The sequence below is a fragment of the Panthera onca genome, chromosome C1 (genome assembly GCF_046562875.1).
Source record: "Panthera onca isolate mPanOnc1 chromosome C1, mPanOnc1 haplotype 2, whole genome shotgun sequence".
NCBI classification, from domain to species: domain Eukaryota; kingdom Metazoa; phylum Chordata; class Mammalia; order Carnivora; family Felidae; genus Panthera; species Panthera onca.
The window spans coordinates 128,103,078-128,126,767 of record NC_138346.1 but is presented as its reverse complement, the minus strand read 5'-3'; the positions used below and the strand labels follow the sequence as shown (position 1 = coordinate 128,126,767).

At 54.8% G+C, this 23,690-nt stretch overlaps 1 protein-coding gene across 3 annotated transcripts; it reads right to left on the bottom strand.

The window, feature by feature from the left end:
* Positions 1-73: 73 nt before the first annotated feature.
* EPS8L3 (EPS8 signaling adaptor L3) lies at positions 74-13,117 on the bottom strand. Of its 3 annotated transcripts, none has more exons than XM_060624706.3 (19): positions 12,983-13,117; positions 10,529-10,583; positions 10,313-10,377; positions 8,819-8,977; positions 8,381-8,530; positions 8,209-8,264; positions 7,672-7,805; positions 7,469-7,584; positions 7,087-7,207; positions 6,938-6,999; positions 6,608-6,682; positions 6,102-6,250; positions 2,940-3,021; positions 2,647-2,681; positions 1,949-2,135; positions 1,624-1,743; positions 1,254-1,327; positions 634-766; positions 74-371 (listed from the first exon to the last, which is right to left on the bottom strand). In XM_060624706.3, exons 2-19 carry the CDS (start codon positions 10,557-10,559, stop codon positions 360-362), a joined length of 1,761 nt encoding a protein of 586 aa, XP_060480689.2. In that variant the 5' UTR covers positions 10,560-10,583; positions 12,983-13,117; the 3' UTR covers positions 74-359. The 3 variants fall into 3 exon arrangements, with proteins under 3 accessions (XP_060480689.2, XP_060480690.2, XP_060480691.2); XM_060624707.3 differs by having other exon boundaries at positions 10,529-10,578; positions 12,983-13,115; XM_060624708.3 differs by lacking the exons at positions 74-371; positions 634-766 and adding an exon at positions 773-914.
* Between the last annotated feature and the right edge of the window lie 10,573 nt (positions 13,118-23,690).

Sequence of the window (23,690 nt, the reverse complement as noted above, 5' to 3'; positions counted from 1 at the left end):
TTGGGCCCCCATCAGGCCCAGAAGAAGCTTCAGGGAGGAACATACGAAGCTCAAAGATGCTTTTATTGGGGGGTGCTGAACGGAGACCTGACAAATCTGGCATTAGTGCTCCAGGCTTAGGAAAGAGATACAATAAATAGGTGGTAACTGGGGGAGAGGGGGGTCCCTCAACACAGCGAGAAGGGGAACCGTTTGTCTCAACCTCCGGGCTTGCTCATCCTCTTTGCTGTGTGAGCTGGGGTGTGGGGTTCACTGCAAACTGGAGACCTCAGAGTGGATTTCTCAGGGCTCCGCAAAGAATCAGTTCTGCCATCTTGCTTGTGGGAGGGTCTTGGTCTTAGAGGTGTTTGGGTTGGTGCCTAATGGCTCATCTGAGGACAGGAAACAACCGAGGTGAGGACACTGCCAGGTGAGGGACCCCCAGAGCTCATGCCATCAACCGGCTTGGAGCCTCGCGGCATGCCTGAGCGGGTGGAGTTGAGCCTCTGGGTGAATATCCCCTGCGCCCGGTACCTGCCACACTCAGTTCCAGCCCGGGGCTGGGCCCGCAGGCTTGTCCACCTGGCACTCTCGTTCCCACCCAGGGAGCATCCCGCATTTCCCGCGGGGGTCAGGGCCCCCGGCTGTCCTCACCCCCAGCATCCTTTTAACAGCTTCCAACCGCGCCAGGACTCGTGGGGCCTCCTGTGGACACAGCATCTGAAGCTCCCCAGGTCTCATGTGAAGCAGCTGGTTTCCTCTCAGGAACCTGAGGCTCCTCACCGTGCTGGGAACAAGAACAGCAGAAGCTGTCATTGGTAGAGCAGGAGGACTCGGGCCCGAGTACTTGGGGCTTGGTATATTTTGGAGTATCGTATGAGGAACTGTGTGGGCTTGGAGGCTGGGTTTACAGGAGGACTCATGGAGCAGGGTGCCTGGAGGTGAAGGAGTAAGATACCCATGTCGGCTTAAACCAGTGTCAGAACTCCTGGGTTTGAACAGAGAAATGCCCTGGAAGAGAATTTTGTGGTGGGAAGGGGTGGCTGGCGGCTGAGTTTCTTCCTGAGTTCCCTCTGGTCCTGCTGCCTTCCCCAAGGTGGAGGCTCCTCACTCAGTGCTCTAGAAGGGCATGGGCATGCCCGTTCTTCTGCTCTCTTTAACTCAGCAGAGGTAGCACTGCGCCGTGTATATTCTGGGTCTCCAGGCTTCCTTGGTTATTATCTGAGTCCTTTACGAAGGTTCTCCCAACACACCCTGTGGGGCTAGGCACTTACATGGTGGAGAAGTTCTCTGCCTGCAGCCAGGCTGTGACTTCCTCAGGCGTTGAGCTAAGTCGAAGCATTGGAGCCTAGAATCAGGGGAGATGAGATGAGAGGCCATCTCGTCTCATTTCTACCCACAAACCCCATCATCTGGGCCCCTTCTCTTGACTCCTATTGGATCACTCATCCCGTTTCATGGTTTGCTTGTCTGGTGGGGACAAGGCTTGATCTCTGCTCTGGCCCCATGATAAACTTGGCACACAAGAAACCTGCGACACTACTGATTAAATCACACCAGGGCTATCTCCTCCGCTTGTCATTGAATCCTTCCTGCCCCCCATCTCTGACTTAGAGCATCTGGATAGTCTAGGTTGGGTAGTACCCGAGAAGGCGGCTGGCTCTGGGACCCCGACTGTTGAGGCTCTAGGATGTTGCTGGGAATGTAGCCACTCTGTCCCTTCTCATTCTTCACCAGCCACCACCGCTTGCTCTGGTCCAGAACCTGCCAAGAATCACCCCTAACTCCTCAGTCACCTGAGCTTCTGTCCACCCCCACACCCCCACAAAGGTTTCTTCCTTCCTGCCCTTCCTCACCCTCCTTCTCCCTATCTAGGCCACCTGCCCCAGCAGCCCCACACCTGGACCACCAACCCCTATGGCTCCCACCAACCACCATCTTCTTTTCTAGGCTCAAGCCCGTGTCTCACCTCCAGCACCTCTCCCTGGGCCACAGTCAGTTCCTGTGGGTTCCTAGCTTCAAACTCATAGAGAACTTGCATTTTCAGGGCTGGCTTGGCAAGTCTGGGGCTGGAGGGCACGTGGTTGGGGTTCCCGGGCTGAGGGCCATGGTGGTGTATCTCCTCTTGAGCAAAGTAGGTGCTCCCTAACGCGGGGCTTCCCCCCCCAACCACACGCAGAGTCAGGATGGCTGGAGAATGGAGCCTCAGAGACTGAGTCCCTGTCCCAGCCCCAGAGACCCAGATATCTCCTGCCTGGAGTCTGGTGGTGACTTTTCGGCTGCCACAGAGGTGTAGTGGCCAGTCAGTGTAAGGTGGGGCTTAGGGTGGGGGCTTCTGCAGGCAGGAGGGGTCTGAAATGTCTCTGATTTCTGAAGACTCTTCTAGGAGTGGACTTTTCTATGTCTGAGCTCTCCTCTGAGCGCTTTATCTCTGAGCTCTGGGAAATCAGAGGCATGTGTGGACAGTATCATGAGAAGGATTGGAGTCTGGGAAGGTAAAAAAACTGCTTTTTCACCCGAGGTAGGGGAGGGATGTGCTGTACACACGCATGTCTGGCTAAAAGAGAGCCAAGACGGTCTCTGAGATGTAGAATCCACAGATCCACAGGGTCAGTCCCATCCCTCCCTCCCCAGAATCATACAGTCCTGACTAAGTCCAGGGCATACCGGAGGGAAGTAGAGTCCTGGTATCCTGAGGGGGCCTGTAGGGAAAGAACAGAGAGAGCAGGAGCAGGCAGTCAGCCAACATGGCGGTGGGGAGCTGGGGTATCAGACCACAGACCCACTCACACACAAACCTGTCCCATATCCGCTCCCCTGCCTGTCCACCACACAGATCTGGGTACCCACGTGGCCCCACCTACCACTTAGTTGTCATGTGACCGTGGTTTGGACCGAATGGGCAGAAAGTAGCCAGAGATCAGGGCTTTGAGCAGGACTCTTTGCTAAGCTCCCCTTACCTGGTTGGAGTGTTCTGGAAGCTGCCAACCATCATAGAATGTGGGTTGATAGGGCAGGGGTTCACTGCCTGTCCAGTTGGCCCTGGGGAGAGAACAATGCTGAGTCCACTCCGTGCCAGGCTGTTGGATGTGGAGAGGGAGGGGATGGCCGGATCTTCTAGGTAAGGGAGGTCATGGTCCATGTGCACAGATGAAAGGCCCCAGACACCCACACAGGGGCACACAGTTAAGCTGAACGCATCCCACTGTGTGAGTATCTGTAGGCCAGCCTCACCTCTGCCTGTGAAGTGCAGATACATCAACTCCAGAAGAACACACTAGGCACTTTATGGCACTGACTTGGGATGTGGATCAAAGGGGTGGAACCGAAGACTGTTAGGGCTGGAAGACCCCCTCAGGGCCTCAGGCAGTGTTTTTCTAACCTGTTTTTCATTTCTTGGCATCAGATCTCTTTCTGTTCAGCTAACTAGTGTGTGGGACTTCACCTTGCAGTCACAGGAGCTGCTGTGGTTAATGTAGGGTGGGGGCTGCTACTTGCCTCCCAGCCCCCTGCCACCCCACCCCCACCCCCACCCCCACCCCCGCACCCACTGCAGGAAGGGCAGGCTCGCGCTGCTAAGAGTCTTCTCCACCTGCCTGTCCCAGGGAATCCCCACTCAGCTTGCGGAAGTTCCCTCCCTTCCTCATAGGGGCAGAAGTGATCATTTCCTCTTGGAATAGCCTGGGTTACTGCTCCTCTCCCACTGTGTTACACACACGTCCCACGTGCCTGTGTTTCTTACTCCAGGGAGCTCCTTGAGAGCTCTATCCTGAGTACAGTGGGCAGCACATTGGAAAGAGCTCATAAATATCTACTCAGTGGGAACAAATAAATCATTCCCTCTTCTGAATCTTTTTTTAATGTTTATTTATTTTGAGAGAGAGAGAGAGAGAGAGAGGGGGGGGGGAGGAGCACAGAGCGAGGGACAGAGAGAATCTCAAGCAGGCTCCGCACTATCAGTACAGAGCCTGATGTGGGGCCCGAACCCATGAGCTGTGAGATCAGGACCTGAGCCGAAGTCGGACGCTTAACAGACCGAGCCACCCAGGCGCCCCCATTTCCTCTTATGAATCTTTTTAGTTGGTTCCTTTTCTTTACCCTAAAAACATGCTCAAGTCTTCCCTTGACCCTGCTAATACTCCTTTTTGGCAGTCATTCTATGACCTTCTCTTTTCTAAGAATGTGTCTTTATGCCCTGCCCACATTTTCTTTATGCCCTGCCCAATACTGGCCTTGTGTGGTCTCCCTCCTTCCAGATTACCACCCCATTTAGTGTTATTTATAACTTCTGGTCAGTTTGCCTAAAATCAAGTCACCTAAATATAATTTGTCCAAACTCAACTCTTCTGAGGGTTTTTACATCCTTTTGGTTAGTCTCTTTTTTGTGCTTGTTTTTCACTTCACTCATTCACTGATTTGTGGTCATTTTAAGAAATTGGAGAACATTTTAGGGCACATTTGACTTCACTTTATATTTAAAAATGAAACAGAGACAGAAAGGAGAATAAAAGTTCCCAGGTGCTGGGGAGAGGGAGGAACAGGTACAGAGTTGTTTGGCGTGATGGGAGAGTTCTGGAAATGGATAGTGGTGATGGTTGCACAACACTGAGAAGGTACCTAAAGCTATCAAGTCATCCACTTTAAAATGGTAAATTTTATCTAATGCATATTCTACCACAATAAGGTAAATAAGTTACATTGGGCCATAATTCATGTCTTTAGATGGACTGGACAAAAAATTCTTCTAATGAGGCTGAAATGAAAAGAACCCTCCACATTTGGCAAGAGACTCACTAGCACAGCTGGCTCGTTTCCTGGTTGACGCCTCTCTCTCTTTCTCAAACCCTCTTCTCTCTTGGTTTTCATGCCTCTGCTCTTTTGTTTCTCCTTTTAACTCCTTGGCATTTCTCTTTGCCTCCTTGACCTCTTTGGCCACCAACACATGGAAGTGTCTCTTTTTCTCTCATGGGCTCTGGCAGGCCTCACTGATTTAAGGGAGCTCCCTGGGCTCCCTCTGGAGTGCTGGTCTCTAGAGGGCTCCAGCTGTCACTTCTGTGCTGACTTAAACCCACAAGCCAGCTGGGACCTCTCTCTTGAGGACCGGGCCACCCTGTGTCTGGTGAATGTTTCACTGACGCCTCAGCTCAGCGTATCCCAGCTGGTTTCACCTCCCGCTCACTCCCCATGGCTCTCTCATTGCCGTGGCCTGATTAGCTCACTGCCCATCTCACAGTAATACCAGTGTGGAATCTCTCTTTCTCTCTCACCCCCTTGGCCTGTTGGTTGCCAGGCCTATTGATGTTACATTTGCATCTCTTATGTCAGTAATTCTTAAGTTCTGGCTGGATGGAGACAGTTTCCACTTTGTCCTTGGCAAAAATGAGAAAATATTTTACTTTATTATGTTGTTAATTTTTGAGGTGTTTTTTTTTTTTGCAAGTTTTTTTTTTTTTTTAATGTTTGTTTTTGAGAGAGTGAAAGAGAGAGAGAGAGCGTGAGTTGAGGAGAGAGGAGAGAGAGGGAGACACAGAATCCAAAGTAGGCGCCAGGCTCTGAGCTGTCAACACAGAGCCTGACTCGGGGCTCAAACTCACAGACTGTGAGATCATGACCTGAGCTGAAGTCAGACGCTTAACCAACTGAGCCACCCGGGTGCCCCTGAAGTTTTTTTCTAATGTTTATTTTTGAGAGAGTGAGCGTGAGTGGGGCAGGGGGAGGGGCAGAGAGAGAAGGAGACAGAGGATCCAAAGCAGGCTCCAGTGTGGACCCCGACATGAAGCTTGAACCCACGAACCTCGGGATCATGACCTGAGCCAAAGTGGGACACTTAACCGACTGAACCCAGGCACCCTAAGATAATAGAAGTTTGCCAGCTCTGCTTTCTTGGGAAGCATTGTTCTTTTCTCCTTCAGTGGTGGGTGACGGTGAGTGGTAGGTTTTGGGTTTTTTTAATTGTTTATAGTTAGTCTAATAAAAAGTTGGGAACTCCATGTTGGGTCCCCCCTGAATTTGTTTTGGGATATTTCTGGTTTGTGACAATGTAGAGCCTGCCATCTCCAGTGTCGTGCCTGATGCCCCCATGCTCCTCACCCCGATTCAGTTCAGGCCTGGTCCTCACTCACCGGCTGGTAGTCCAGGCCACACCCAGACCCTTCCAGAAGTCACTCTCATGTGGGCTTAGGCAGGACTGCAGCAGGTCGATGGCTTTGGGGGTGAGGAGGGGTGAAATCACTCGGGTGGCCAGGCCGGGCTCCGAGCACTGGGCCAGGACCTAGGGGAGAAATGGAAGGTGTCAGGAAGCCCAGGCTCCCCCACGGCTAAGGAGGAATGGAAGGGCCTGGAATCCCTGGCTTCCCACCCTTGCAGTGCTGCGTAGCCTCAGGCCTCCTGCTCTTTCCTGTGTCTCTTGGATCCCTGGTGCCCCCGGCTCCGACCCCAGCCCATCTAGTTTGTTGAGGGGTTCTGCACACAGCCGGGATGGTATCTTGGAACCAATGAAGAGGTTGTATTGTGGTGGGCAAGGTGCAGACCCCACAGCCTCCCTCTGCCCCCCTGCCTTCCACCGTGGCCTCTGCTCCATCTTAATGGAGGCTGTCTCTCTTTATCACCCTATCATCCCCAAACTCACGAAGTGTAGAAGTTGGAAGAGGATGTGCACGAACTCAGGGGCATTCTTCTCCGGCAGCCAGATGGCCAGCTTCCCCTGGGGACACAGGGCGTTATGTGCTACTACCCGTCATCCTTCCCTACCTTTACCAGGACCACAGGGCCCCATAATTGTTCAGAGCTTCGGTTGGGAGCCTGGCACGCTCCAAAGGAGTCCCATGAGGAGGAGGGGGAGGTTCTAAGGGGTGAAGTTAGAGAAGGAAAGGATTTGGGGCATCTACAAGACCAGAGAGGAGGGCGCTGCTGGCATGGGGCAAGGGGAGGGCTGTGGAACTTGTGAGGAGCCACATACCAGGAGGTTGAAGCTGTACTTGACTTTCTGGAAGCAGTCAATGTACTGTGCCTGTGTCATCCCTAAAGGGGATGGGGGAAAGGGTGGTGGGTTGTAGATGATCCCAGGACCACACCCCCCACCCTTCTCCCCCAGCCCTCAGCACTCACCCCACTGATCCTTGCCCTTTTTCTTCCCCAGTCTCTTCTTCTTATGCCTGTTCTTTGCCTGGGCCTCCTTCAGCATTCTCACAAACAGCTCGATGTCTCCAAGGATGTGGCTTAGTATCTCCTGGACCCCAAACAACCCATGCCCTTGAATGGGCAGTTGGGCCCATCCTGGAACGCCCAACCCTGCTCCCACCCCCTCCCCACCTCCAATAGAAGCCTGAGGCCCAGTCCAGGGTCCGACCAAACCTCCCTATCCCTCCTCAGCCCTAGCCCTTCCTTGGCCATCCTGGCACCTGGCCTCCTGGGTGCAGGGGAAGGGTTGATGTCTTCCTTTGGGCCAGGCCCAGAAAGCCTCAGCAAACCCAAGACAATCTATAATTACCTCATCCCTCTCTGGGTTCTCAGGGGATGGGGACTGGCTTGGAGGAGGCAGAGTGAAGGTGCTTGGTTCTCGGGCATTGGAGTGGCGTGGCAGGGACCTTGGGGATGGTGGCATGTCTGCAATATAAGGGGACCATGGCCCAGAGGCTCTTTGATCTTTGTTCCAAACCTTCCTTTCCATATGCCCTCATGCCCCAGACTTACTGTGCTCTGGGGTCATCCAGTAGGGCTGTTCTGGAGAGGGCCCTTGCTCCGGAGGGGGTAACTGCTCCTTAGGGAACGGTCTTTCCGGAGGAGGCCCCCTCCATCTGTTTTGGCCTGGGGCTCCAGACTGGGGCCTGGTGAGCACATGATGGGGACACAGTTTTGATGGGGTTCTTGGGACAGAGGCTCTGTTTATATTTCTGCCCCAGGACTGAGGGGTTTTACCACCTCTCTCCAGGAGCCCCACCTGCCCTGCTCCCTGGTCTCCATCAGGACTCCACCCTGCCTCATCTGCCTGCCCTCCAGGTCCTCTCGGTCCCATGTCAGTCTCCAGGGACAGTCTTCAGTGTTCCCTGGTCCTGGCCTTAGCCTCTGCCCTATGCCCATTGGCAAGTCCCAGCCTGGTCCCTTCCCAGTTCCAGGCCCAGGTTGGTTGGGCCACAGGCCTCTGGGCTCCCCCAGATGTGGGGCCGGGGCCTGGCCCTCCCAGGCCCAAGTCCTGAGGTCCTGATGGGGACCGGGGCAGAGACTGCCTACTTTTGCTGTTGGTCGTCCTCCAGGGCCTTCTGCAGGCTGGTCCTCAGTTGCTCTGCCTGGAGGAAGCAGCAGTCAGGCAGGCTATGTATGTGTGTGGGGAGTGTCAGGGGGAGAGTGATGGTCAATGGACCCTATACCCACTCTCTCCCCAATCCTACCCCTGGTCACTCACCCCCACTTCCTGGCACTGGAAGAGCAGAGTGCTGGTGCCTGGCAAGCCCGACTCCCGTACTGTGATGGACAGGACGGAGTTGAAGGAGCAAGTGTTGAGCGCCACATCCATGGCCTGGATGCTGTCCAGGCAGTAAGAGTCCAGCTCCTCCTGGGCCGGACAGAGAGTTGGGCTGTGAGGCCCCTGAGAGCCATGGTGGCTCCTGGAAACTCCTAACCTGGGTTGCCTCAGCTCTCCTAGTGGCCTGGGGCAGGTGTGTCGTCTTCCCTGACCCCTGTGCCTCTGTCCCCCATCTCCTCCTAGGCCTGGGTGTGTATTGTATATGGGGACAGTTGGCTGCTTTTTGGGGCACGGAAGGGTGAAGTCCGTGCCTGGTGCTTGCTTTTCTACAATCTATGGTAGCTATGATCCATTGCAGAGGACAGTGGGAGGGCTGACCTTTGTCTCAATGTCCAGCAGCTGGAGCCAGCCATCTCTGACCTGCAGGAACAAGTCCTGACTCCACACCCGGCCCTGAGCATCCACCTCCTGCAGTTTCTTCAGGGCATCCTTGGGCTCTTGGACTTTCTGAGTCCCCAGCTTACATGTCATCAGGTGCTGAGGGGGAAAAGAGGTTTGGAGAGGGGGCTCACAGGTCGTAGTAGGCAGGGGTGGGGTGGTGGAAAGGCAGCAGAGGAGGAAGACATCCCTCCTTGTAAGGGATGTCCCAGGCCATCCCCATATAGAAGCCTTCAAGGGTCAGTGGGAGGGCTAGGTTGGGCTAGGATAGGGCCCCCAAGTCAGGGTCTGATGAGCTGCATGAAAGCGTTTCAGAGTCTGGAGGAAGGACAGTCATGACCATTAACAGTCCAGGCCAGTTGAAGGGGCTGGATGGTGGTAGATATGGGTTCCAAAGAGCCAACAAATAAAGTCTGCACTCCTCTGAGTGGAATATAGGACCTTCAGATTCCGTCCCTGCCTTCCTTGGCCCCAGTTGGGAATCCACCATCGTAGCCTGGTCCTTCTCTTCACTGACCTAGCATTCCTGCCTCTCTGACATTTCTCATGCTGTTCCCTGTACCCAGAATGCTTTTCCCACCTCTGCTAGTCCATCCCTTCCCAGGGATGGGAGCCCCCTCCCTGATTCTTGCCCGGTAAGGTCCATAGTCATCTGTCTCCACTCAGAGCCTTGCCCACGGCTGCTCTGATCACGTTTTTGCCGTTATTCTCCTTCCTCGAGGAGACCTCTGCCTTCTCCCATCCAAATGCCACCCCTTGTCCTTGCCCCCAGGCCCTTGTTGGGGGGTGGCTGTCTGCCTGATCCCCCTGCCCTGCTCTCTGCCCAGTCCCCAGTGCCTCTCCATGAGTTCACGCTGCCTGCATGTTCAGGGGTCCCTGACCTCATGAGCAAACGCCTGGCATCCTGGACATGTCTCCTCTTGCTCTCACCTGCCAGGCCTAAATGGAGCCCGTTCCCAGCCCCCACCTCTGCCATGAAGCCCAGGACTCCTGGCCCCAGCCCAGCTGGCTGAGGGAGCCCCACCTCTTCTGCCCTGTGAGCCTCCAGACCACCGCCCCTGTGCCCCTCTCTGCTTGTTCTCCCGGAGAGCCTAAATTTGCCACTGCCCGGGGGCTGTTTCTACCACAGATACTTCAGCCTGGTCAGGTATATGCTCCTCCCCACCACGTCCTTCCAGCCCGTGCTCTCCCCGTGGTGTTGACAGGCCTTCGGGCAACCAGATTTTACAGCGCCAGAGCTGTCCGGCCAGGCGGGGCCAGAGCCTCCGTGCCAGCCTCCAAGTAGCTTGTGTCTGCCCTGGGAACTCAAGTCCAGACATTTCTCCTCTGAGACAGTGGGCTGTTCAAGTCCTTGCAGGGACCGCTGTCCTCACATATTTCTGCCTCCAGCCAGGCCAGATCCTGGGCAGAGAGCAGCTCCTCAGGGTTACTCACCTGCACCCTGTGCTGCAGGCAGGTGGGGTCTATGGAGAGGTTCTGTGAGTACTCCTTCCGGTGCACTGCAGGGGTGCAAAGCAAGGGGATGGAGACACAAGAACAGGGCAGGGGAGACATGCAACTACAGGGGGTAGTCAGCGAGGGGAGGGAGACCCCCGAGGGCAGTGGGTTGGGGCGGGGGGAAGGGGAGAGGGGACCGGTGGGGGAGCTTACGGTAAATGGCTCTGCTGCTCGGCCGGGACATGTTCGATGTCTCCTAGAGTCTACACTGAACCAAAGAGATAGCCATCAGGGCCGGGGAGGAGAGCTACCAGGGCAGAATGGGGTAGGAGGGCTGCTCTTGCAGTTCAACCCTCACCCAGGCCTGAGGCTCGGGCCAGGCTCTGACCCGGGGCCTCCAGGACCAGGCCAGAAACTTCTGGCTCCAGGGGCCTTTCTGGAATCATCTTCAGATATGCCACTCTCTGAGGAGCCCCATCTTGGCTGGGCCTGGGGGCCCCAAGGCAGGCTCCTGGCTCCCCATCATTTGGTCAGTAAGGCTCATTCCTGTGGGCTCAGGAAAGCTGGGTGGACAGGCACCTGGGAACATATCCTGCCTTGGGCCTGGATGTGAAAGATGCCAGGTCCACGGGGCGCACCTAGCTTCTGGAGGAAAAGCATCAGGTGCGGCAGCCTTCCTTGCCAAAGCAAGCCTCTTGTCCAAACCTGGACTAGTTCTGCAAATGTCACTCCTTAAGCTGTGGGCCCGCTTAGGAGGGGTGTGTGTGTGTGTGTGTGTGTGTGTGTGTGTCTGCATGCACATGTGTAGGCATGTTTATGATGGGGCTTTGAAGGATTTGTCAATGATTTGCATTTCTCTGAATGTCTTATCAAGATTCCTGTCTCTTCACCTTTCTATTAGCTGAACCCTTGGTCCTGGGCCCCTCAGTCCTTTAAATCCCAGTCCTTTAAAACCCAGTCCTTTAAATCCAGCTCAAGGATCACCTCCTCAGTGAAGCCCCCCTCAACCACCACACTCTCCCCTGCCCAGAATACCCTCCTGATGCCGCACCGACCTTGTCTGTTTCTCTCTGGCAAAGACAGCCACTCTGGTGGCGAGCCTGGTGCCATGCCCCTTACAAACATCATTTTTTAAATTATTTTTAAAAGTTTATTTATTTTTGAGAGAGAGAGAGAGAAAGTGTGAGCAGGGGAGGGGCAGAGAGAGAGGGAGACACAGAATCTGAAGCAGGCTCCAGGCTCTGAGCTGTCAGTACAGAACCCCATGCGGGACTCAAACTCATGAACCTTGAGATCATGACCTGAGCCGAAGTCGGATGCTCAACCAACTGAGCCACCCTGGTGCCCCACAAACATCATATTTAATTCCCATCTACCATCGCTTATACTTCTTTGGCTCTGTGTGTTAAGCCCTGTTCTATCGACTTCACTTTCGTCAATTCATTTAATCCTCAGAACAAACTCACCAGGTGGGTACCGTTATTATTGCATTTACCAGATGAGGACTCTGAGGCTCAAGGAGGGTAACAGGCCTACAGGCCTGAGGTCACCAGAGAGTCTTTACTGGAGAATGAACAGCCTGTCGCAGCCCTGTCTGGCTGCAAACCCCATGCTTTCATTGTTTGTGTATGCCTCTGTCATTGGGCTGTGACCTGCTGAGGACAGACTGGTCTTGCCACCACTCTCTCTCCAGTGCCTTCCTGGCACAGAGAGGTTCTAGAATACAAATATGTTGAAATGGGATGAAGGTAAAAGCAGGGCATGCGCATGTGTGGGGTGGGGTGGGAGTTAACTGAGCATGTGGGTCAAGGGTGAGTGCTATTTGAATGACACATGTACGCATCATGGACGGGGTATTAAGTTTGTGGATGCCAGGTATCTACATGGTGTGCCTGCGCAGAAACCCTGAAATATACTGGGCAAAGTGCAAGAGAGCAGCCCACACCCGTTTATGATGACTCTTATGAAAATAGCAGAGGATTTGATAAGATGACTCAAGTGATGGGCAAATCAGTTGCTAAGAAACAATTGAAGGATTGTGGAGAAGGCGGCTGGCTCTGTGTTCCTTGTTTGGGAGCACCTCATCCCCCTCCAAGGATAAGGGGTGCTAGAAGCCCGCTCCTCCTCCTCAGTCTACCCCACCCCCTTACTCCCCCCACCTAGAATACTTCCTGCTTCTAGATCCAGAAGTGAAAGAAGAGAGAATGAGCTTGGCCATGGTTAGCGGCTGCCCTGCTCCCCTCCCCCCATGCCAGGATGGTCCCTCTGGGTCCCTGTGGGCAGGTCCAGAGAACCATCTGAAGCTCCAAGATCCCAGACCACAGGAGATGGGAGCCAACTGGCTTTGGCCTGTAGGACTATGGCAGCCTAGTTTTCCCTATGTATCCCCTGAATTTAGGGGCTGAGAGCAGGGAAGGGGTGTCTACATCACAGAAGTCACAGAGGAGGAGCCCAGAGATGCTTCTGGAGCCCTGGCTCCCCCTGCTCTGCTTCCTAGCCAGCTAGTGGGCAGCTGAGTCCCAGCCCTTTTTTGGGCTTGCTCTTCGGGGCTGCATCTGGGAATGGGCTGGAGACCTTGGCCCTGGGAAGACCCTAAGTTGTTCCCACCTCCCTGGGATCCCCTGCAGCTGGGCAGACCCCTGGTCTTCCTGAAGGCCAGACCCTTACCTGTGTTCCAGTGAGGCTTGTCCCCCTGGGGGGGCTGGTGTCTGAGCTGACGTTCTGGTGCTGGTGCCGGGAGGGCAGTGGCTTCTCTGCTTGTGGCCACAGACAGAGGCCCTGTGACCAGGCGGGCCCTGGGTAAGCAGGCGGGTCTTATGATGATGAGGCCATGAGGCAGCCACACCTGTGCTCTTTGGACTCTGGTGGATGTAGAGCCTTCCTAGGCCACCACCCACTCAGCATGGAAGCCTGGACTTGTGGCTGTGCCAAACTTAGTCAGAGACCCCTGCTTCCCAGCTTCCTTCTCTGCTTGCCCCTGGTGTTAGGGGGTGGCCTCCTCTTCCCTCTGCCTTTTGGGTACCTCCTCTGAGGCCCCAGGTCGGCATCAGGCACTAAGACGGGGACCAGAAGGAGAGGGCACCCTTGGCCCCGGGGGGTTATGGCTTCTGTGGTCAGGGGACAGGCGGCTGGACATGGACCCCAGGCGCCAGAGAAGCTGTGGACTGGCATGTGTGTGCACGTGTGCTGCCCGTGTGGATACATGATCACGTGTGCCCAGGTGGTGTCTGTGAGCAAGACATGGATCTTGTAAGAGCAGTTGGGGACCAGGGACTGGAGCCACTGTGCCTATTACATAGAGAGCTGAGACTTTTCCTGGCAAGATCACCTCATTCTGTCCTTTCTTCTGTCTTCTCCCACCCAGCGGGGAGTCCTCTTACCCTGAGTTCTTCTTCTTCTGCTCACTTTCCTTCCCTGCCCGGCCTCATACCCTCAGACCTCTCTCTGGTCCATAGCTGGCTGGCTTTGGCAAAGGTGAGAAACTTGCCGAAGCTTGCCTTTGTCTCTATTCACAAATACTCCTAGTCCCTGTGCTTCCTTGTACTTAAAAACCTTCCTTGGCACCCAGGGTGGGCTGGGCTGCCTGCCCTCTGGGAGCTCACAGTCTAACAAGGGGGACAGCATGTAAACAGACACCAAGGGAACAAGGCAGGGGAGGGGAGGGGGGGAGAGGGGAGCGGTGGGAGAGGAGATGGGAGGGAAGGGGAGGAGAGGAGAGGAGAGGAGAGGAGAGGAGAGGAGAGGAGAGGAGAGGAGGGGAGGGAAATTCAATGTGGTGGTGGATCTTGTGGGCAGAGGTCAGGACCCAGTAGGTGTTGGGATCTGTGGAGACTCCTGTGGTCTGGGAGTGGAGCCTGCATCTGCCCACCCATCCTTGGCTTCCTGGGGCCGTCCCAGGAGGTGTTGGCTGACTCCCCCACCCCCAGCCCAGCCAACACTGCCCTGGATGGTCTGGAGTCCAGGGGTTGGATCCTGGCCAGGGCCTTCCCCACCTGCGAGAGTCCACTGGGCAGCCAGCTCTAGGAGCTCAGGGATCAGGTGCCTGCTGAGCCAGCCCCCTCGCTGTGGCCTCATGGGAACTAGCCCTCTAGGCCTTCCTGGCTGTTCTGCTTCCTGGGCCTCAGCTTCTTGGTCCTCCAGCTTCTTTCAGGATAGGACAGCCTGTCTCGTTGCCTCCTCCAGCCCCAGCCCCAGCTTCATCAAGGCTGTAGCCGCATTCTACCTCCAGCACAGGCTCGTGTGCGCAGCTAAGGCTGTGCTCCCACCCAGCTAAGGACAGGCCCGTCCTTCCCATAGGCCTTCCCTGACATCAGTGCAAGCACAGGAGGCTCTCGCATAGAGGACTGGGGACAAGGAAGGGGCACAGCCCACTGCAGAGATGCGCGTGAATGTCAGGACAGAGAAACAAGGAGCACCAGCTGGCCTCTTCCGCTTTGCACTCCACAGGGCCCTGTAGGGGGGTGCCTTTGGGAGCAGTGTGGGTCTAAGACAGGAACCCTTTGCGGTCTGGGTGGGGCTGGACCCAGGGCTTCTTCAGTGCCAGGCATTGTGGATGTCTGCCAGAGTGGAGCCATTCCAGGGTAGAGGGACATGAGGAGGGTGGAGAGGCCAGGCCATCCACGCCTGGGGATTTGGGGCCACAACCGATGCTTTTGCACAAAGAAAGCTCCAGGTGCCAGCAACTCTTTAGCAAGCTAATCCTGGCTGGGGCACCACAAGTTGGGACTCAGAGGGCATCTCCTTGAACTGTGGGGATATGAGGGCTTGGGACCTTATTCATTCATTCATTCATTCATTCATTCACTCAATCACTCATTCACTCCTCAGCTCTGTATTGAGGGCTTCCTGTCTCCTGGGCACCGTGCTAGATGCTAGGAGACACCTTGGGACGCAGCCTGAGTTCAGTATCTCCCTCCAAACAACCCAGCCTCTCCTCCCACGTTCCCAACTCAGTGGAGGGACGACACCGAGCCAAGCATCCAAGCAGGGGCCTGGGACCATCCTCCCTCAGGCCCACACCCTGCCAGCCCCCCATCCTTTGAGTCCCCACAGATGGATCCATCTGCCTCCACCTCACCGCTATGGCCTGAGCTCAGACACATCGAACTGTCTGCCTGCAGCAGCACAGCAGTCTGTGACCTCCCTGCCTCCACACAAGTTCTTCTTTGTCCTCTCTCCTCCCTGCACGCAGGACGGTCCCTACCCGGAAAGGTCACCGTCCCTCTGTGACCTTCACTTCAAACCCCATCACTGGCTCCCTGATGCTCTCAGGATAAAACTCAAACTCGTGCTGTATGAAAAGATACATACATTAATTAAAATGTTGAGGATATTTAACAATTTATTGGTAAATTTGGATTAATTCTAGGAAACCTAGGGGGTCTCAGGAATTAGATCTCAAGGATTTAGAAAGAACTCCTTATAAAAGCTTTCAATATTACATTCCTCGTTAAACTGGGACACGGACTACTTTGGGCATCATTTCACCCCTGAATTACTGTCTTGATAAACTAGTTCGCAGCAGAACCCGAAATCAAGGCCAAGTGAGAGATGTGTAGCCACGCTTTTCTGAGCACGCAGGTGGCGCTGCGTTTCCTATTAAACAGAATAGGAGCTTCGTGGACTGGAGGCTCCCGTCTCCGAGCCCGGCCTTACCCCCTGCCACTCTCTGCTCCTTGTGCTTTACACTCAGCTTAGGGTGACCTGGGGGTCTGGACGAGTCAAGCCCTCACACCCAGCTCCCTGCCTTCTCTCTGCCAGAAACGCCCATCCCTTCCTTGCCCGTGGGAAACACTCTATGCCTTCACGTCTGCACCCCCGCTTGGCCTCTTCTGGAAGCCTTCCCACTGCCCAGGACTGGAGGCAACCCTGGCTCTCGGTTCCCAGACATCTTGTACACACATCCCTCCAATACTGCGCACGTTGTCACGTTGAGGGGTGTGTCCCCCTCAGGCTAGGATTCCTGAGGACCCAGGGTAGTTTTTGCCACAGTCTAGAGGAAAGGACTAGTGAACAAATACGTGCACTGCGGCGTCCCAGGGACAAAGGACCATAATCTGTTTGGGGGCATCAGGGAAGGCTTCCCAGAGGAGGGAACGCTGGGACAGGCTCTTAAAAATCATATAGGAGTCGGGCCAAGAGATGACATGGGGAGGGAATGCCAGGTGGAGGGATGGCAATCCTGCTGCAATGGCATGGTGAGAAGTTGGCTGTGGCCGGAGCGTGATCTGCAGGTGTGTGTATGACAGGGAGGTGGTGGCAGGTGATGGGATCTGAGTGTCTTTCTCACCTGGCGGTGAGTGGAATCACTGAGTGGTTGTGCACAAAGGTGTGACAAGGATGTTGCTAGTCTTCTGCCTCCTCAGAAGGGCCCTGCCACTGCTGGTTCTCAGGACATGGGGAGAGGCCTCCGGGGAGTAAGGTGTCGGAACAGACCAGGTGCACAGGTTTTAGGCTGAGGGGGCCAAGGAATCCCTCCAGGCCACCCTGGCCCAGGGCCTCTCAGAAGCTCCAGAGCAGGGCCTGGTCAGTGCTGGGGAACTCTAGAGGAAAGACGGGTCTGTTTTCATGGAGGGCAGTAAGAAAGGTAGGGCAGGACTCTCGTTATTTCGGGAGAGAGGCCTGCTTGGGGCTGGAAGGGATAGGGTGCCGGCTAAGAGCACTGCAGGCTCATGGAGCCAGACGCCAGGGCAGGGTCCAGCCAGAGCTCTTGCTGGTACACTGCATGGATGATGTCAGCTCGGGCCTGGGGCCATGGCCAAGGGCTGATGCCTGGCCCTGGGGCTGCCGGGGAGTTGCAGAAACAGACCCCACCTCTGCCACTGCCGCCTCCAGTCCTGGCACATGGGGGCGAGTTGCTTCTATGAGCCAGGCAGAGGAATAAAGGGCGATATCATCCCTGCATTTGGCATTTATTTACATTCCAGAGGTAGAAGAAATGAGCAGATATAAAGGCAATCAGAGCCCTGATAAGTGGCAGGAAGGAAACCAGTGGGAAACCAGATTGAGGGCCTGGGTGTGGAAGGACACTTTGGATGCATGTAATCAGAGAAGACATGTCTGAGGAGGGAGCTTCAAGCTGAGATGAAGGCATCGGAAGGAGCCAGTTGTGTGAAGTGCCCATGGAAGGGGAGCGGGAAGACAAGGGTGCTGAGCTGGGATGGCAGCCGGGGGCCGGAGTGAAATGAGTGCAGGGAGAGGTGGTCTGGGGTGGTCTGGGGTGAGGCAGGCAGGGACGGGCAGTGGTCACAGCATACAGGTTCTGCAGACCACGGCCAGGACTCTGGCTTTTATTCCAAGGGCAATCGGAAGACACGGGGGTACTGAGTGGAGGAGTGATGTGGTCTGATTTGTGTTTTAGGTGCATCCCTGAGCTGGGCTAGGAGAACAGGCTGCAGTGGGGGTGCAGGCCCCAGGAGACCCAGGGACGGGTCTGTGGTGATGGGGAGGATGCAGAGGGCAGTGGCGATGGGGACTCAGGGTGTGGGCTTGGACAACTAGGCACCTTATGGTGACCCTTGGTGAGGTGGGGAAGACTGGAAGAGAAGGAGGAGCCAGGGAGGAGTGAGGAGATTCAGTTCCATCCTGGGTGGCTTCAGTTTGAAAGGCTTCTGTGGCCTCTGAGTGGAAGCATCGAGAAGGCAGGAGGATCTTGGGATCAGAAGCTCAGCTCAGTGGGATGGCCGTGATGCAGCCACTCAAGCCCGTGTGGTAAGAGTGTTGAGCGACGTGGGGGGCAAGTTCCTGCTGCAGTGCCGGAAGTAAAGAGCCGGCTGTGGAGTTGTTGGTCAGCACTTGGCAGTTGTATGCAAATACTGAAGAGGCTGAGGTGGGACGAGGCAACCTGGGGAGAGTATGTGGGAGAAGGGCAGTGGCCTCAGGCTGGGCCCTGGCACTCATCACTAGAAGATTGGGAAGATGAACAGGAACCTTCTAAGGAGACTGAGGGGCAGCCTGTGAGCTCCGAGGGGAGCCAGGAGGGGAGAGTGTTTCTAGTAGGAAGGAGCGGACACCTGGGTGAGGTGCTACCAAGAGGTGGGGAAAGGCACTGAGTGAGAAGAATCTGTGTAATTGTCCCCGTGGAAGCCACAGGTGGGCCTGAGGAGGGCAGTTCCCCAGAGCCATGGTGGCCAGAGCCGACTGGAGAGCATTAGTGTAGGTGGGTGCAAGAGGCTCTCCTGAGGATGGGATGGTGGGGTCAGGGGATGAGATATGGATACTTGTCCAAAAGTGTTTAAGAGGGGAGATGTTGTGGCATATTTGCTGCTGGGGAGAAGCTACCGGGGAGAGAGCAGAGACACCGGACTGAAGACTTGGGTAGCTGCTGAAGAACGGGAGGGGCTGTAGATGCGGGGGGAAGGGCTGGCATCGCTGGGGGAGAAGGGCCCACAGCCTGGGAAGACTGTGCTGTGCTCCCCAGTCCCTATACAGGCAGAGGAGGCCAAGGGGCCTGGGCTGGGAGGGAGGGTGATTTGAGGGCATGCGGTTGATTCTCTGGGGGCAGTGTGGTGTCCCGGCCTGGAGTTTTCCGGAGAGAACGCCAGGCCCCAGGTACACCCTGGAAACTGCCCCATCCAGGGACTGGGACATCAGGCCTGGAATCCCAGCCCCAGCCCCCTTTGCCTAGCTTGCCCTCAGTCCCTCTGTCACCCAACCCCCCAAACCCTAAGCCACTGCTCAGGCCTCATTTCTCCCACCTTTTCTCAAATGTCCCTCTAGTAGCAAGATGTCACTCTAGGTGTTTCTCTGCACCCCTCTCCCTGCTTCTGCTCACTTGGTCCTGTCTCTCTCCAGCCTCGGATCCTCTGCGTCACTCCCACACATGCCTCCTCCCCCATCCCTTGTATTCTGCGGCTTCTCCCTCATCCAGGGGGAAGATGAGTAGGTGGACCCAGGGTCCTAGATTCACCCAGCTCCACCTTGACCAGACAGCCCTGAAGAAAAGGCCCTTAGCAATGTCTGGAAAGCCCTTCACCAGATGCCTGGACTTTGGACTGTGATTCAAAGCAGGCTGTCAGGAAGGCTGGTCTGGGAGGGCTGCTTCAGAAGGGGCAGCCTCTGGGAAGTGTATGCCCTCTGTGATCTCAGGGAGGGGCCTGGCCTGGGCCCAGCTCAGGTCTCTCACCTCCCAGAGAAGAGGAGAGGGTCAGTGTCCTGAGTCGGCCCTGCCTGGCCGACTGCCCTGAGTGTACAGGGGAGGGGCCTCAGCCAGCACCTCCATTGTATACTTCTGCTTCTGTCTCCTCTTCAATACACTGCCCAAGAGGGCCACAGTGGAGCCATTCACAACAGCGTGTAAAAGATCGTTCAGGGATGTAGGGGAAAGTTCATGATGCGGCCTAAGCTGGAAAAGGCAGGCTCCAAAATGGCGGAGACCATGAGGTCCTAGTTTTGTGAAATAAACAAATTAACAAATAAATACATTGAAATTGTATACATGGAAACAGAAAGGATGTCCACAAAACTTGTAATCATGTAAATCTAAATAGAAAATATTGCAAATCATGTAAGTATAAATATAAAAAATGTTCGTGATGGGGGCGCCTGGCTGGCTCAGTCAGAAGAGCATGATGGGACTCTTGATTTTGGGGTTGTGAGTTTGAGCCCCAGGTTGGGTGTAGGGATGGCTTTAAAATAAAATCTTTTTTTTTAATTCTCCCTCCAAAAATAAAATCAAAGAAAGAAAGAAAGGGAAAGAAAATGTTCATGATGTAGTATTAGGTGAAAAGGACTACTTACAAAATGTTAACACTCAATTTTTTTTTTAAAAAGAATTATGAATCTATGGGGCGCCTGGGTGGCTCAGTTGGTTAGGCATCTGACTTCGCCTCAGGTCATGATCTCATGGTTTGTGAGTTTGAGCCCTGCATCGGGCTCTGTGCTGACAGCTCAGAGCCTGGGTCTTGCTAGAATTCTTCGTCTCCCTCTCTCTCTGCCCCTCCCCTGCTCACGCTCCATCTCTCTTTCAAAATTAAATAAACATTAAAAAGATTTTTTTAAAATTATGAATCTAAATAAGGAAAAAAATTGTCACCATGTGAATCTAAACATTTATTCCTCACTTGCTGTGACAGGCACTCATCTAGGGGGTTCAGAGGATGCTCAAAATAACCTTAGAGGTAGATTGTATTATTTTCATCCCCAGTTTACATAAGAAGACACCGAGGCACCAAGAGGCAGAGGAGTTAAGTAATTAGTCCCAGGTCACACAGCCCTAAATGGTGGGTGTGTGGTTTGAGCTTAAGAGGCTGGGCTTAGAAAGACACCACAAGAACAGAGGGCAGGTATCTCTAGCTGTGTGGACGCTTCCCCGTGGTTTTACTCTCTTCTTTATGCTTATCTGTATTTTCCAACTTTTCCTGAAGAGTGTGTTACTTTTGTAATCAATGTCTCTCTGTTCCCACTCTACCCCTCACAAAATAAATGGGAATTTTAAAAGTAACAAAACAAGGGGCGCCTGGGTGTCTCAGTCAGTTAAGCGTTGGACTTTTGATTTCAACTCAGGTCATGACCTCCCAGTCCTGCCCATGTGGGGCTCCACCCTGAGCAGAGAGCCTGCTTAAGATTCTCTCCCTCCTTCTCCCTCAGTCCCTCCTCCCCCAACTCAAAAAACAAAACAAAACAAAACAAAACAAAACGTAGCAAAACAAGACAAACATATCTCAGAAAGATATTCTTCCTGAAGGCCTGGAACTCTGTTCTGCCTGAGGGTGACTGCTGAAGGGTGAAATCAGTGGCCTGAAGCCAGGGAAGGCTAGAGGGTGGCTTCAGATCTCCCCTTTGTGCCACGTGCCTCAGGGGTCCCAGAGGCCTGGGCTGTGCCCCTGAGAATCTCAGGCCACCCCCTGAGGCCACCTAGGTCTCAGTCTAGGGCCAGGCCTTACCATGTTTGGTATTAAAGAGGCACTGGACAGTCTGTGCAGGCTTCCTTGGGCCTTGAGGAGGGGTGTGTGTGTGTGTGTGTGTGTGTGTGTGTGTGTGTGTGTGTGTGAAGGGTCAGGGTGGGTGGGAGCTGGGAGCACAGAGCCAGGGCAGAGTCTGAAAGCATCTCCTAGATTTCTTGGCCCTCACACCCCCACCACACATTCCCACCGCACACTGTTTGGCGTCCACACAAAGCAAGGTTCCCGCTACAACATCCAGCCGTTGTTGGGACCCTCTTGGTGACCGGGTGCTTGTTACTTCACCAGCAGTGCAGGCTGTGTGGGACTCTATGGGGTACAGAGCAAGCGCCTTAGAGTTCAAAAGAATTGGTTTGAACCCTAGTGCTGGCCTTGGAATCTGAGTTCTCGGAGCTTTAGGTTCATCATTTGTCAAAGGGGCTGAGGTTGGCTGTGAGGATTACACAAGACAACATGGGTCACATGTCTGGAGCAGAGGTGGGGCTCCATGAATGTGCTCCCGAAAGTTGGCTTCCCTGTAAGTCCTTCCTGCTGCTCCCGGCACCCCTACAGAAGCACTCAGAGTAGACTGGATCCCTCCTAAGTGTCTCCCCACCAGGCAGGCTTTCCCCAGCACCCTCAGCCACCCTAGCATAGCGGGGTACCCAGGCAGGCTGCCATCTTGATCTCTCTAGAGCCGTTTCTCAGATGCTGGCTCCATGGTAATCCCTAGGAAGCTTGGTTGCAAATGGAAAGTTCTGGACTCCAACATGGAGAATCCAGGAAGGAGTCCCAGAATCCAATTTTTTACAATCTCCCCAGTGGTTCTGATGGGAGCCAGTGCTCCACTGTCCTCCAGTTGGCACTGTCCCGCCTTAAGTGTGTTGCCCGGCAGTGACCAGTGCTAGGCTGCTGCCTGACCAGCTTGGACCTGAGACACTGTCCCTCTGACTATCTCTCACCTTCCCCACTCAGTCCCCCGAGTATGCCCCATGGGGTGTGCTTGTGCCACAGACAGGCAGCATCCTTCCAGAGAACTTTGTCCTGCCATGCTCTGCTCTGAAACTGGACAGTAGCTGGGGTCAGGGGCCCTGGACACCCCAACTCTGACCCAGAATGTTGGTCCACCTAAAAGCCTGGGAAGACATCCTCATAGGGCTCCCAGAATGAGCCTAAGGAGCTTGCTCTGTGGCTCTGCTGCCTATACCAGTAGGCTGGAGGGGTCACAGCCCTGTGAACAGAGCACAGAATTGAGGCTACCAAAGCTCCCCTGAGAAGCCTGCCTGGGATTCTAGAACAAGCCTTCAGTGAGATAGATAGCCGGTGGAGGGCTGCCCCTTGGACTGTGACTGGGATCCAGGGGCCTGCAGAGCAATTACTGGGCCTATCTAGCCCTGAGGCTGACAGGTTCCAGGGAGAGTGTGCAAAGCCACAAGGCCCCAGCAGAGCCAAGCCTCCAGAGGGGCAGTGGCCTCAGGGCAGGCACCCGCTGTGCCCAGCCTCTTGGTCCTCTCAGAATGTGGCCTCCTGGGCTGGAGGGGGCTTTAGAGAGACCCACCATCCCTTAATTCCTGGCTCCCTGAAACACTTCCTTGGAAAGTTGTGCTCATAGACAGCCATGGCAGTCCTATCCCGGCCGGCCAGCTCTGACCATTACTGCACTCTTCCCTGGGCCAGTGGCAGACTTGCATCCCCGGAACACCCTCCTGGTGTGCTTGCTCTTTTAAGGCAAGCCCTTCAGATATTTAGACATAGTACCATACCCTCAGAGAGTCACCTAGAACATCATTAATGCCTATAACCCTGGGACCGAGTTAAACTCTTGGAACCTCAGTTTCCTCATCTGTGAAATGGAGACAACTATGGCTACTGCTTACTGAGTACTTGCCCTGGCCAGGCACTGCCCTAAGCCTGTCACAAGGCTGGCACAGCAGAAAGGTTTCCTGACCCTGGGCTGAGGCCTCCAGGCAGGCTGGGAGGAAGTGCTGGCTCCCTCTTCTGGACAGAAGGTGCATTGCAGACAGGGAAGCCTAGGACAAGATTGAACAACAGTCCTGGGGGCAGGTAGCTCAGAGATGGCCTGACACAGCCTGGTGTTTTACAGATGAACAAACTGAGGCCAGGATGGCCACCTCACTGGATGAAGTTTGTCTATGTGGTCCCTGGGTTGGGGAGCTTTCCCCACAGAGGAGAGCTAGGCAGTTTAGTCTTAATGGGTTCCCTGATGCTTCAACACCACCTCCCCACACACACTTTTTTTTAACCCGCAGAGGGACCCCAGATCTAATGTTTATCTATTTTTGAGAGACAGACAGACAGACAGAGTGAGAGAAGGGGAGGGGCAGAGAGAGAGGGAGACACAGGATCCAAAGCAGGCTCCAGGCTCTGAGCTGTCAGTACAGAGCCCGACGCGGGGCTTGAACTCACAAGCTGTGAGATCGTGACCTGAGCCAAAGTCTGACGCCTAACCAGGTGCCCCAACTCCCATTCCACCT